Source organism: Psammomys obesus, unplaced genomic scaffold (genome assembly GCF_907164565.1).
Source record: "Psammomys obesus unplaced genomic scaffold, mPsaObe1.curated_primary_1811, whole genome shotgun sequence".
Classification (NCBI taxonomy): domain Eukaryota; kingdom Metazoa; phylum Chordata; class Mammalia; order Rodentia; family Muridae; genus Psammomys; species Psammomys obesus.
Window position 1 is genome coordinate 37,139,569 of NW_026585644.1, and position 14,692 is coordinate 37,154,260.

Sequence of the window (14,692 nt, forward strand, 5' to 3'; positions counted from 1 at the left end):
GTGTGTGTGTGTGTGTGTGTGTGTGTGTGTGTGTGTGTGTGTGTGTGAGACTGTCTTATCATGTAGCTCTGGCTGGCTTGGAACCTAGGCTGGACTGGAACTTGCGATCCTCCTGCCTCTGCTTCCTGAGCTCTAGGTTTCTATGTATGGACCGCTGTGTGCAACTTGTACGTGGGTGAACTGAGAGGTGTGAATCGCAGCGCAACAAAGCTCACAGAAAATAAAGAAACTGGCAACAAGAAAACTACGTGTTGGTCTTTATAACTGGGGAAGAGGGAATGGGAGAAACTTTATGGGAGTTGCCAGTTGGGATACAGCAAGAAAGGGCAGGTGTTGGGTTACTAACTCACAGGGCAGAGCACATAGTGAGGCCTGAGAGTCAAGGCTGGGAATCAGAGAACAGCAGGCAATAGTATGGTGGGGGTTGATGAAGGAGCAAGGTGTGGCCAGATGGATGGGGAGGGCAGATGGTACAGGCTCCAGGGACTGACGTTAAGGACTCTAGAACTCCCTTGTACAGCAAGAGGGAGAGATGTTGAAGGGCTTTTAACTTAGGGAATGCAGCAAGTGGATTTGAATTTTTAAGAGCATAACTCTGGATTCAGAAAATTGATTTGACAGATATGAATGAATACAGAAAAATAAGATCAAAAGCCACTGAAAAATTCAGGGAGACAGATGATTTCTAAGAAATCGAAACTGAAGTAGTTTGAGGAGAGAGTAGGAAGTGAGGATGTGGAAATCCTCTGTGGAATTTGGCTGTAACAGGAGGAGAGGGGAAGTAGTAGCTGGAAGGGATTAGGAGATGGGAGAAACTGAAAAGATACATGTGTTTGGATGAGGCTTAGAAAACCTGAGAGAGAAAGAGAAAGAGATATGCTGTGTAACAGAACATGAGAGAAGGAAGGGGTGTTACCAAAGCAGGTGGCTTGGTATATTTTCAATCAGAACTCCTTTATCTTCCTGCTTCCAACTCCCCAGTGCAACTCCTGAGCTATATGTGAAAAGATATGTACAAAACTGTGATGTCAACGAATGACAATGAACAAGGAAGAGACAGCACTCTCGGGGTAACGGCGAGCATTAATGAGAGAGATAAAGATGTATGCGTGTTCCATTATACTTCCTCCTTGTATGAGCTTCAGATCAGAAAACTGAAAAACAAAAAACAAAAAAAACCCGAAAAAAAAACCCCACAAAAAACAAAGGGAATTGGGACTCCCCAAAAGAGACAAGGTAGAGAAAATTCAGAGACTTTAAAATTTCGTAAAAGGAGACCCCGTGAGCCGAATTAGCTTCAAGATACAACCAAAGAAACAATAAACCCATGCAGATTGTAATAGGCACAATAACATTGGAAATGATATATTTTTAAAAAGAAATGAAAGGAGAAATCAATACAGTTGAGCAAAGCTGACTCTTGTCAATTCTTAATCGTGAGCAACCATCAAATGTTCATCAGGAGGTACTGAGAAACAAATATTATATATTCATGCAGAATGCCTTTCTCACAGTTTCAAAGCACACACATGATTCATAGATTATCAAATACTATTTACAGAAGCAACAGAATTTGTTGTAGAGGGTGTGGTGGTGAGCTTTGATGATCAACTTGATTGGAGGAAGAAAAATCTATGTGTTTAGTGAGGTATACTTTTGGGTGTGTTTGCACGGGTATTTTCAGAGAGGACTGACTGAGGTGGTAAGACATGTTCTGACTGTGTGGAGGGGTACCACCCCATGAACTGGGTCCCACACTGAACAAAAAGTGGGGAAAAGAAGAAAAGCTGGTTGGGTACGAGTGCCCATCTCCCTCTGCTTCCTGACTGTGGATACAAAGCTCTAGCCACCCTGTGAGCTGCTGCCACACTTTCCCTGCCTTGGACATACATATTCTTTCAAACCATGAGCGGAAATGAACCGTTCCTTCTGTAAATTGCTGTGTCAGCGTTTTGTCACAGCAACAAGTAACTAATAGAGAGGGTATTGACCACAGGATTGTTGTGTGGGGAACCAACAGTGATAACTAAAGAAGAGAGACTTTGGGTCAGGCAACAGAAATGTCTTCCAGGAACTCAATGTCTGCCATGTTAGTCTCTTCTTTCTCTTTTTTTCTGCAGTGGCTCAGGGAGTAGAGTTTCTATGGAAGCATGGATAGGAATCCCCAGGGAAGTAGATGCGTGTGTCTACATAAGAAATACATAGCACTTGAAGATTCCCAGACAGTGGGAGCACAAACTCGCAAGCTTCTCAGGACTCTAGAACACTCAGCTGGAATTTCCACTATAGCAGGATTGACTACAGATATGCTGTAACTCTAATTTGTTCCATAAGGTCAAAGAGGAAATGGCGTTGTTTGTTGCTGATGATGAACTGGAAGCATAAATGCTAACAACTACACAGATCTATGTCTGCCCAAGGCCAGCGAGGCGATGGTAGAGCTGGGGTGGCTGGCTCTCCTTTCCCCCAAGGTCAACTGTGCGTGTTGTTCCACAGTGTTCTATTTTCACCATTTCAAGTCCCTGTTTGGAATGAGTCATCATCCGTTCTCTTTGGAACATTAATTAAATGTTGTAAATCTCTCATTCATGACTTTCAGGCTGTTTCCTTCATGAATGTGTCTGGATGAATTCTGAGCATTTGGCCTTGAAGCTCGGGAGCCATGAGCAAATGGATCTTGGCTCATAAAGATAAGCTTTCTCAAGTCCCTGAGAGGCTATTTCCAGGAACTCTTATGTGTCATTCTTAGAGCAAGTAGGAAAATGTTCATAGGAAGAAGAAAGGACCCTAACGCTGCTGTGTCTTACCTGGTCCAGAGGGCTCTGCTGGCCTCCTCAGCTCAGCCGTACATGACCAGGTTCAGCCACTGAGAATAAGCATGATCATTAGAACAAATATTTTCTGTCCCTGCTCTTCCCTTGTCTGTGATGTGTGAGTCCTTGTATGTGCAGATTCATGTATTTATACAATATGTGAGTTTGTATACAATATGCGGATGTTGACACTAGGTGTCTCCTTACTTTTTGAGGCAGAGTCTCTCATTGAACCTAGACCTTGCCAATTCGGCCAGGCTAGTTGGCCAGCAAGCTTCAGGGTACCTCCTGTCTCTGCCTCTACAGGATTCTGGGACTGTAGGCATATACTGCCATGCCTGGCTTCTCATGTCCTTATGCTTGTGTGCTAAGTACTTTAATGACCAAGCCTCAGCCCTGTGGATGCAATCCTTAAAGCTGGTTCATTTAATATGGAGTAGGACCATACATACTTCTTCCCTTGGAAGAACTCAGTTCAGTACCAATGCCTTTCCCAGCCAATTCCACTCTCAGTGTTCCGTCTTTTTAGGTAACTACTTTCTAGGTAACTCCTCTACAATCCTCTTCTCTGGCACCTGAGCAAGTGAGGGGCATATATTATTTTCTAAATGGCCCACCAGAGAGGGGTGAGTGTGTATGAGTTGACCAGCTGTCTGGTGAAGTGGATCTAAAATTTAGGCTTAATGTACAGTGAGCTTGGTGGATTGTTTTTTACGTCTCTCTTGGATTTATGACTCCCACATAGTCCTCCGCTTTATTAAGCTATTGGAAAAAAATAAAACCTCTCTGCCAAGATCCTAAAGCAGCCTGGCAGCCTGCAATATATAAAGGCAGTAATTGGAGGCAGCTCCCAAGGTCCCTCCCCCCCCCCCCAACACTCCCAAGCCAGCCAGGCTGGCCTTTGACAGACTATTCAATACCCAAGGGAGAAAAATGCCTCTTGGAACTGGATCAGTAGAATGTAGCCTGGGACTGTGTCTGGTCCTGGGAGAGGAAGGTGCCTCACCTCGATTTCTGTCAGGTGGATGCCTTTGCCATCCTTGGAGAGGTTGCGGAATGCCTCTAGGATAGAGGAAGAAAGGTTTTGACTGGCTGAGTGGTCATCAGTTTTCACTGTCCCCAGTGCCTTTCCTCTTTTCTCCTCTCTGTTTCATCCAGCTCTATACCCTGTGTGCTCAGGGTCCCCCCCCCAAGACAGCTGTAATAGGTTCCACAAACCTTACTTCCTTTTTTGCCTTGTGGTGGTGTATGGGTTATTATTATTATTATTTTTAATGGGCACAGTTAGGATCTCCCAACCTACTTCAGAACCCAGGCTTCTCCTTTGCCTTCTCAGGGTTTGCCTCTCAACCTTAACACAGAGCCTTGGGCTTTAAGAAAGCCCCATGGCTGTTGAGGTATCAGGAATAAGGGGTGTACCATTCCCTCATTCCCTGCAGCTGTTTTGAGCTGCACTGTGGCTTGGAGCTTCACATAAGATATCACTGAAAACAAAAGCAATTCTACTAAAAAGTGTAGAACCCTCTGATCTCCATCTTAGGACTTTTATAACTTGAAGAAAAGACTTTTTGCACCCATACAAGTAGTCACTTGTATGAAATTCTTTCAGTAGACACTGAAATCCTTCATTGCATAACTAAAGAGTAGATTTAGTTCTAAACATAACCTGGAGAGCAGACAGGGTGATTCAAATTAACCTTGTTCCTGAGACAGAGCCTGACTAGGCTAAGGAGGCAAAAACCGAGTTGGGATGAAGGAATAGAAAAGAGTGTAGAAGGGAGGATATGGACACAGCTTAAGTATTACTATTGGCTGTTATCAGACTCTGATACCCTCTGGAATTTCCAGGTCCTTGTGTCTGAGAATGAAAAATTTAAAAAAAGGATCAGACATGTGGATAAGAGCAGAGGCAGAGGCAGTTTACTAAGGAAGAATATTCGCCTGTGCTGGACAGAGTTAACTGTCAACTTGACAGAATCTAGAAACATCAAAGAAATAGACCTCTGAACATGCCTGTGGAGAACTATCTTGATTGTATTAATTGAGGTGGGAAGACCACTGTGGGAGGCACCATCCCTTGGTTGGGATCCTGGACTGTGTAAGTAGAAAAAGGAGCCAAATGCCGCATGCATTCATTGCTTTCTTCCTGGTTGCAGATGAGACATAATAAGTGGCTTCAAACTCTGGCTACCTTGACTTTCTTGACTGTAATCTAGAACTATTGAGCCAGAACAAACTTCTTTTCCCTTAAGTTGCTTTGGTCAGAGGATACTATCATAGCAACAGTGAAAGAAAGTAGGACAACTTCCAAGACAGGAAGTAGGCCAGAACTTAGAGGAAGGTTAGAAGGCCAGTGGCATGGTGCTAGGAGGGTAGCAACCCTTTCTGAGTCACTTGCACAGCACCAGTTACTTCACAAATTTACATAGTAAGGGCCTTTTCTTTTCCTTTTGAGAATGCACTATTACCTGTTGGCTTTGGTTGGAAGTTTTCAGTCTTCCTCTTGGCAAACTGATTTCTTTCATATGTTAATCTCACAGCAGCTGTGTAAAAGTTTTTGGCAGACCTCATTCTCTTCCCTATCCCTTGCCACAATACTACTTGTAGACTGCCTACTCCCGAGCCTTCACCCAGGTACTGGGGTGTCATTGCTTTCCTGGCCATCTACTGAGTTCATTGGTCACTGTGAAGGTCTAAAGAATGCTCCCAGGGTCACTTACTTGCCATGGTTTCCAGCCGTATCAGGAAACAAACAAGGCTGGGGAAGCTTACTCGGCCAGAGCTATTGCTGTACCTGAGTGTCATGAGACTCAGCAGTTCATTGCTGATGAAGACACCTGAAAGGAAGTCTGGGATGGGAAGAGAAACTGGTGAGCTGAGAGGAGACTGGATATGGTCTGGTCCTCTGCCTCATGGGACTCAAGAAACCTGTTAAGAAGGTCCAGCAGCCTTCTACTATACCCCCAACTCAATCCAGTATGTCCCACCTTACCCAGGGTCTCTTCTTTTTCCCTTGGTTGTTGACTGTTGTGCCCTAGTGTCACAAGCCTGAAGCTTGGCCTGAGACTCAAGACACTGACTAGTCCTCTGAAAACACATTGTCTTTTCTAATAATTAGGTAATCCTCATATATCATGGAGCTGCCGGGACACCTAAGGGTGTAAGTCTGGCCTTGCCTCTGCCAGGTTTCTCTTTGCTGGTGATCATATTAAAATGTCTTCTAACTAGATGTCAGGACTCTCTGTAAGTCCCATGTATGGGTGCTGTTAATGAAGTCAGGTTTGGTCTCCCTGCAAGAGGGAAAGGAAAGGCTAAGGCCCAGAAGGGAGACCATAACTCACAAGATTGCCGCAGCTGGGTAGAAGATAGGTATCTTGCCCTCTTTCTTTGACCTTGTCATTTTGCATCTCTAGTTATAAACTCCAGGGAGGCAACAGCCACACAGGTGACAAGTACAGAGTGGCCAACAGTTGATGCTCTGGTGAGCAGGCAGACATTTGAAAGCTGAGCCATTCATGTGGGGATGAGCTTGGTGGCCTGTGGGCCCCATGCAGCTAGAGGCACATTTGATTTCTGCAGTAGAGCGATAAAATAGGAACCAACTGCCTTCAGATGGGGCTTGAGTTTCCCAGATAGCTACCTTCAGTGGCTCATTTCTATCAACCCTTCAGTTACCTGACTAGCTTCTGAGAGCTTCTGAGTTGAATTGGGAGTAGTCTCTATTTTACTGACCCCTTTTTTGTTCTGTTATCATTAGACTCCTGTGATGACTCCATCTTCATCTGGCCTTTCAGTTGTTCTCCAAGTGTGGCCCCATGTCAGCCACAAAAATAATGCCTTGGAATTTGCTGGAAATGCATTTTCCAGCACTCCTCCCATCTCCTGATTTGGCAATGGAGGGATAATGTAACCTTCCTTGTTCTATCAAGCCTTGCATGGTACTGTGGGCCAGCTTAGCTCTTAGGCATCTCAGACTTTTATGCTGCAAACCTGTGATGCTGAGGCATGGGAAGAAGAATTATGGAGGCTCTTTTCCCAGAGTTAACCTGGGGGAACATGATTCTATGGTTTATTAAGGAAGGTGGCCATTTCCTTACATAACCTTTATGTGATCTGTCTTCCCCACAGGTACGGTGGAGGTAATGATTCCTGCGTTTCCCAGTTTGCAGCCGAGTGGAGACAATGAAACCAGGTGATGTGAACAGTTCTTGGTGAACTGTGAAGCACTTATGAGCCCTAAAGTATTGTTATTGTTATCCCAGGACAGAGCTCACACCTGCTTGAAGCCCACACAGGCCATTTGGTTTAATTTAGCCTTGAGCCTTCTGTGAAGAGAGAGAAGTGAGATTCCTCAGCCTGCTTGTGAGTATTTAACCCTGACAAACCAGACAGTGAGCTGCAAACTTCATGATGAGCTCCATACCTTGTAGGTTCCCTCTCTCTCCTTCCCCTCTCTCTCCCCATCAGTCAGAGATGTGCTGGAGAGAAAAGGTAGCTGAGGAAATTGACTGGTACAGGACTGCTCAGGCTGTGGGCAGGGAGCTCACATCTGAGTCTGTGGTGCTGGAAGCCCATCCAGGTCAATGTAGGTAGGGGAGGACACATCAGCTAGAGCTCTCTTTTCTCCCAGCTGCCCAGCCTTACTGTGCCAGCCTTGCTTATGGCATGCTGGGAAGGTAGGCCTCACACATGCCCTGTGGCCCCCCAGTCGTCCAGGCTCATGGGCCCCACGTTACCTGTACTCTCGACGACTTTCCATAAGTCTGAGCTCAGGAGAACTCCAGGGCTCCTCTGGATGTTCTGGAAAACATGCTGATGGGGAAAGAAGCAAGAAGCCCGTGAGGACCCAGAGGATGTGGACAGAAGAGGTCCTGTAAGCCAGTTCTCCAACCCCAGAGGAGGCACGGCCAAAGAGTGCAAGGAGCCAGCTTACAGAGGCAAAGGAGGGACAAGTGGGGGTGACGCTGAAGTCCGAGTGTGGCCACAACTGGACCTGACGCGCCACTCTTCCAGCCAGCTCTCCTTTCCTCTTCTCACTCTAGACACGCGAGGAAAGGCGGGCCAGAGAGACGAAACATTTGGCTGCCTTTGGGGATGCACAAGGACTCTCAAAAGCAATGCTTCTCAACCTGCCTACTGCTGCGACCCTTTAATACGGAACCTCGTGTCCTGGTGACCCCAACCATAAAATTACTTTCCTTGCTAATTCATAACTGTACTTTTGCTACTGTTATGAATTGTAAAGTAATTTTTTTTTACTTAAAAAAAAATTAGAGATAGAGGCTTGCCAGAGGTCTTGAGACCCATAGGTTGAGAACCACTCACTGCTCTCAAGAGTTTGTGTCCTGTAGTGGTTAAGATGATCTGCCTGGTTTAAATTCCAGCTCAACTGTTGTAACTAACCTTTATCAAGTTACTTCGTCTCTCTAGGTTTCAGGTTCCTCACCTACATTACAGGGCTAGTTATAGCACCTAACTCCTAGGCTGGACACAAGAAGCCAATGAACAAACATTCACAAAGTACAGATCCGTAAGGTAGTTATCATTCACTAATACCCGAGTTTGCATGCTCATATATGAATCCCTTCACTTGTACGTTAGTGAGTGCTGTATAGAAAATGCCAGAAGCAGATTAGAGCTGTGTCCTGGTCCAAGCATGGCTGCAGAAGGTGGTGACTGTAGAAGCCACAGCTACTATTGTACCATTTTTGCAATTACGGGAGACTCTGCCCAGCGCTCATTGTAATCCTGGCCCATGGTGTACTTCCTAGATGGGGAAATTGACCCTCTGGCAGGTTAAGACCTGCTCTTGGATTAAGCAGGCAGCTTCCCTGGGCTGAGCTCAGAGTGCCTCACTGCCAAATCTACACAGCTGCATCACAGGAGCTTTTCCATGTCAAAACAGCGAAGCCCAGGTGTATGCAAGGTAAGGACACCTGTGGGGTGGGGGAAAATGGCTGAAGGATGACAGCTTTAGAGCCTCTTCCTGGCCTTATGTGGTTTCTGGTAGGTTTGAAGGTAGATGTCAAGTGGTTTTCATTACATAATCTCATTCACTTAGTAGCTAATTAGCTAGGTCATTTATTGAGCATTCTGAATGCCGCTGTGTTACACACACTGTGGAAGTCTTTGGGGGAAAGGCGAACATGAGGAAGAGCCTGCCCCAGAGGATTCAGCAGCGTAAGGGTAGGAGGAGCCTGTCAACCAGTCTAGTGTCTGGTGAGAAGTCAAATGGCCCCCTGTCAGAGATCAGGTGATGCATCTTGGCATAGCCACACAAGGGTGCTTGATTCAGCCTTTCAGAATGTTCAGAGGCAGTGACGTGATTAGACATATGATATATTGGTGCAATTTATTTTTTTAAAGCAGCTTGTATATGTGTATATGTTTATACGATTGACTAATTGCCTTATTTAGTTAGGCACTCATTTATTTATTTGACATACGGTTTCCTCTATGTAGCCTAAGCTGTAGCCAAAGCTGGCCTTAAACTCTAATCCTGCCTCTGCTCCCTGAGTGCCGGGATTACAGACATGTGTCATCCTGCCTGCCCAGGTTATACTCTTATTGAGTTTGTATAAATATGCCTATAATAGGACATACTCTGGAACATATTAACTGGGTCTTAACACTTTCCCTTTGGCAAGATGTTTTCTTTTTTGAGTTTTTTTTTTTCTCATCTATGTTTTCTAATGTCAAGCATCACTATTAGAACAAGGAAAAGTTCTTTTAAACAACACAATATTAAGGCAGACAATTCAACTTGCCCTACAGGTGTCTGCTAGTGGCAAGGAGGCAGAAGAGACAGTAACCAGGTCATAGTGACTGGCAAAAGACTTGGCAGGGAAGGCATGTCTGCAGCTGCCTGTATTCTTAGGATGGAAGAGCAATGGCCAGGCTTGGGGGATGGGGATGAGAGAGAGGAAGGGCAGGCCAGAGGAACAAAGACATGGCATTTGTAGGTGACCAAGGCATCTTAGAGTTGGGTTTCAGAGAAAGAAGGATGAGTAAAAATGGCCTCTTCTGGACTTGAAAAATAGAGGCTGAATTCAGGTCTCTGTGCTGCTTTGATGCATTCAGACTTTTTCCTGGGAGTGAGGGGGGGCCATCCCCAGGCCAGAAGCCAGCCACATCTGTTTTGGTAGATCCTCCCCCAGAGGCATTTGGGATAGAAAGCAATGGGCTCAGACTAATCAGTGTTTCGATATATAACATGGGGGTTCTAGACACTGTCCGTGGTAACCTCTTTCTCCATTCCCCTACAACCTTCCTCATCCTGACACGCTGGCAGCACTTCCGCCTTCAGTTATGTGTACCTCTCCCTAAACCAAATGTGAGGTGACTTTAGGGACAGGGTGATGCTTCTCACCCTTTCCTACTCCAGTGTGGGACACCCAGTAAGCATCTGATCAGCTGGATAAGCAAGTGTGTTAGTCATGTCATAGAGAATGTGACCATACCTGGCAGTGCATAAGGCGACTCCATAGTCTTGCAAACTCCCTCTGATCTAGCCGCCCATTCACCTTCAGCTGGAGGAGGAGTTAAGAGCTAAACAGTCCAGGGGACAATGGGGAAAAGGGACCTGTGTGTCCCGCTCAGGAAGCCAGAGCAGCTTCATCCTTCAGCTAGTAACCCACAGCCATGTTGGCCCCATGCCAGCTGGCTCCCACTCTAACTAAAGGTGACCTGGCTTAGATTTGTTTTCACAAAATAAAGTACATTCTTAGAAGGAAGGAGCTGGGAGAAAGAGGCATCAATTTTGGTTATACTCAGCAGTAGAGAGGGAGCCCCCAACACGGTCTTCTCCAGTTGGGCTGGGTTCTCCGGCAGGCGAGGGGAGGGAGGAGCATGCTCGGGCCTTACAACTGCAGAAACAGTGTGGATAGGTAAACGTGCCATCCCTGGGCCATGCGTGTAGCTGGGATACTTTCCCAGAAACCCCTTCTGATAGGCAACTGATGCAAGAAAAAAATAATTGAACTCTGAGAACTAGTATTCTACGCTAGCAGCTAGCACTCAGTCTCAGGGGAGGCTTTATTTGCAGTCCTCCAATACAATATGGGACTTGTGTGTGTGTGTGTGTGTGTGTGTGTGTGTGCGCCCTTTCTACCCTTAACTCCTCCTCCCATAGCTGGGTGCCCTGGCCACAGGCCTGCAAGGGCCATTTGGATTCTTCTGCGTCTCTGAGTGACTCCAGACCACAGCCAGCCGAGACAGGGCTGATTTATGATTCCATCAGGAAGCCTTCTTGTTCTACAATGGCTGGCTTCGCATTCACAATCGAGCCTTGTTAACAGTGTGAGATAGGGGCGATCTGTCTCTCTCTGGGGACAGCCACAGCCTGGGGAGGAGTTGCCAGGCTTGGGATCCATTCTGCATGGACAGTGTCTCTCCTGCCTGGAGAGATAGAGAGGTCAGATAGAGGAGAGAGGCTGCTTGGAGAGGGTGTTAAGAAGAGAATGAAGCACTTGAACTTTAGTTCCTGGTCCAGCTCCTTATGGCCAGGAAGCTGGGCTAACCACTGAACTGCCTCAAGACCAGTGTCTGCAGGTCCAAAACCTGTGAGCCACAAGGGGTACAACTACCGTGCAGGCAGACTGAGGACGTTTACGAGCATTGGGTGGTATCTTTTTAGACTGAGGGACTTTGACATGAGGAATCTAAGCAGTGAAGAGTTCTCTGATGTCGAAGGAAAGGGCAAGGGGAAAATAGCTCCAATTGGAGAAGAGAGTATCGGCTGGGGTTAGAACATAGACCTTGGCAACTAAAACTTCTAGTTTCAATCTATGCATGACTTCCAAGTATCTGTATAAGCTGAGCAAAAATACTTGACCTCTATGACCCCTGTGTCTTCCATTGTCCAATAAGATAATAGCTGTTGTATTGCCTAGGCTCTTACAAGCATTTTAAAGGCACCTCCTCATGATTTCCAGAAGTGTGGTCAGGAGTGGCTATTGCTATGGCTGCTGTGATGAGCTAGATTGTGGAGTGAGTTGGTAGAAAAACACGCAGCATCCACGTGTGCTAATCTGTAATTAGAATCCCAGGGAAAAGGGTAGATGGGTTCCTGGAGTTGCAGGAGGGGATGACGGCAAAGGATACATCCATCAGAGCCACGATGCTCTGGCACTGGTCCAAGGAGAAAGTGTCCCCTGGAGGCCCTGAGGAAGGAGAAGAATTGAAGCGCCATTGAGGGTGACAGCATGGGGGATCAGGCTGAAACCAGCAGGCCTTGAGCTGACCTACCTGCCATGAATTCCTGGTTGAGAAGGTTCTGAAGTTGGGTGGCATCAATGTCCAGCCCCTGGTTCAAAACACAGGATGAAAATGGGTTGTGAGATGGGAATCAGGAACCAATGAACAAATCTGCCCCAAATCTGTAGCAGCTCTCTGACTTCTGAGCCATTTCTTTCTATAGCATGTCTACCTGTTCTCTGTCCTGGGCCTGCCCTGGGCTCTGGCCACGTTGATAACTTCGTTCTTGAACATCCATCTCAATGGTTGGTCCTGACATGGGATTCCTGGTGTGGGCTCCCTTATACTGCTCCCCTTCACTTATTATTGGACGGAACACATGTTTCTTCCTCCCCTTATCACTATAGCTGGCATTGGGGGACAACCTCAGGAGGACCATCATAGGATGACCAGTGCAGCCCTTTAGATGTATTCTGCACTTCCAGAAAGACTATGAGATACGTGATGACTTTGTTTATGCATGTGTGAGATAACAAGAGCTAAATATACTCAAAATCTAGGCTACTAGAAGCTGCTGTCATGAATCACATTACTTAGTCTTCCCGGTACTGAGGCAAAAAGGAAGGGGTCATGGGTTCCCTTAACTTAAAAGCAGAAAGCAATGGTCATAGGTAAAGAGGATGTTTCCTAGGCCTTCACTCTGGGTAAAGTCATGGCACTAGCCCTTCCCTGCAGACAGGCATTGGGCAGCCTGGTGGGCAGTGTCTCTGATGACAGTTTCACAGAGAAGTATGGCTACTGTACTTCAGGGATCTGGCACTGGAGCAAGGTTTCTCAGTGGGTGGACTTGTAGAGTGGCAGTCCTTGACTCCCTCCCAGGGGTCTTCTAAGAAGATCCCCTCACAGATAATAGCCCTCACAGTCCCCCCACTCTCTCTTTGTCCTTCTAACATTGGCAGTGCCATCTTGCCCTCAAAGCAAGAGCAGCCCTGTTTCCTGTTCTTGTAAGCCCCCACAGTGAGAAGCATAGACTCTTAAGCTGCTCTTGCCTGATGCTGGTCTTCAGGACACTCTTCTAACCTCTCATAGTTTGGGAATATCAGAGAAGTTGGCTTTAGGTGCCAACCATCCACCGAGTTTTTCTTCCAAAGAATCTTGACTCCTTATAGAGGTTTATATGCTAAGGAGGGACTCACCTTCATGGACTTGCCCACTAGCCAACTGAACAGAGCACAGACCACGTCTGTTTCCTTCTCCATATTACCCACCCAGGGCACAGGTGGACCTGGACTCCATACCCCGTCATCCTCAGAAACATTTATGGAACTGATGGCAGCCATAGCAATGATGGTTGCTCAGACAAGTTCCCGGAGAACTGCTTGTGGGAACTGGGAGACACTCAAAGGCTGGGGCTGACATATTTCCAAAGCTTAGTGAGGTGTAGGTACGTGGTGGAAAGCCCTAGGTGTTTGGAAAATGCTTCTCAGTTGTATTCATAAAGGATGGTGCTTAGATTCGCTCTGTCTAATCCTGAAACCCAAATGCATGAGTCCTTTCTGACTGGCAGGTCTGGTTATGCCATCCCCACAGCCATGGCTGGTAAAAACAACTGGCAGCAATGGGTGCTGATAAATGACTGTATTAATAAAGCTGGTTAAAAGCGATGGGAGAGACCAGGAAGGAGGATGCAGTGAGCACGTGAGAAACGCCTTGCTTCGCAGTTTCTTAGGAGGCCACAACCTCTGAGCATGGCTTGCAAGTTGCACAGGATGCTGTCGGGGGTGCCAGGGGTGCCTTGCTCTGGGATGCCTGCCGAAGGGTGACCTAAGCACGGCACTGTATCTACGTCTGATTCTAATTCTGACTAAAGTCCAATATCAGCTAACAGTCACTCTAGGGGGAGCCAGACATTTGGCTGTGGCTTGAAAAAGTCCTGATTAAGGAGTCTGTACCATCCTATCATATGACGAATCAAATTTTTATTTTAGAAGTACAGGTGCTCGGACCTATGTGAAAATGTACCACCTGCCCTGAAGAAGCTTGCTCTCAGGCATCCTAATCAGGTCCTGATGGCCACCTCAGAGCAGCTAACCCAAGCTTGGACATCTGCTCCAGGGGAGCTAATCTGTCTTAATTCATCCTGACAGAAATGATTGAGTACCTCCTCTGGGCCAAGGACAGTGATCAGCATTTGGGGACAAGGAATGCATATGAAGTTGTCTCTGCCTTTGGGAACTCACAGGCAGGGGACAATGGTCTTCTGGGTCAGCTTTGTTTTAGTGAGAGCTGGCCTGAATCCTGAGCGAGTGCTGCAAGGCTGCTCTTTTCAACACTCACCCCTCACTTCAGCCACACTCTTCATTCATCCCCACACCTCTCCTTTATGTGTATAAGTCCAACCTGTGTCTGAGACATCACCATGCTATTAGCCCTCTGAGTACAGAGGCAGAGGCTACCTGGCATCCTTCCTTCTTCAGTCTCTGCTTATCTATATCACTTTCTGCTTCCCACACCGACACGGTTATTAATGGTAAAAGGCCCATCCCACAGAACCATTGGCAGCTCTTTTATCCTGAGGAGTCAAGGAGTTCTTTATAACAGTTTATTAAACCATTAGGAAAGCCCCGTGTGCTCATAGGTGCCTTGGCAGGAAGAGCGCTGTTGGGGCTTTCCGAGGCTGGCCA

At 46.6% G+C, this 14,692-nt stretch overlaps 1 protein-coding gene across 1 annotated transcript in view; it reads right to left on the minus strand.

The window, feature by feature from the left end:
* Window positions 1–14,692, minus strand: part of Capn13 (calpain 13) — a 70,848-nt gene that overhangs the window by 5,877 nt on the left and 50,279 nt on the right. The window contains exons 15-21 of the mRNA XM_055627404.1: window positions 12,060–12,117; window positions 11,916–11,974; window positions 10,274–10,342; window positions 7,550–7,625; window positions 5,534–5,662; window positions 3,820–3,875; window positions 2,808–2,866 (exon numbers count right to left, since the gene is read on the minus strand). Of these exons, the coding sequence (XP_055483379.1) occupies window positions 2,840–2,866; window positions 3,820–3,875; window positions 5,534–5,662; window positions 7,550–7,625; window positions 10,274–10,342; window positions 11,916–11,974; window positions 12,060–12,117 (474 nt within the window). The 3' untranslated portion in view covers window positions 2,808–2,839. The remainder of the gene's footprint in view (window positions 1–2,807; window positions 2,867–3,819; window positions 3,876–5,533; window positions 5,663–7,549; window positions 7,626–10,273; window positions 10,343–11,915; window positions 11,975–12,059; window positions 12,118–14,692) is intronic.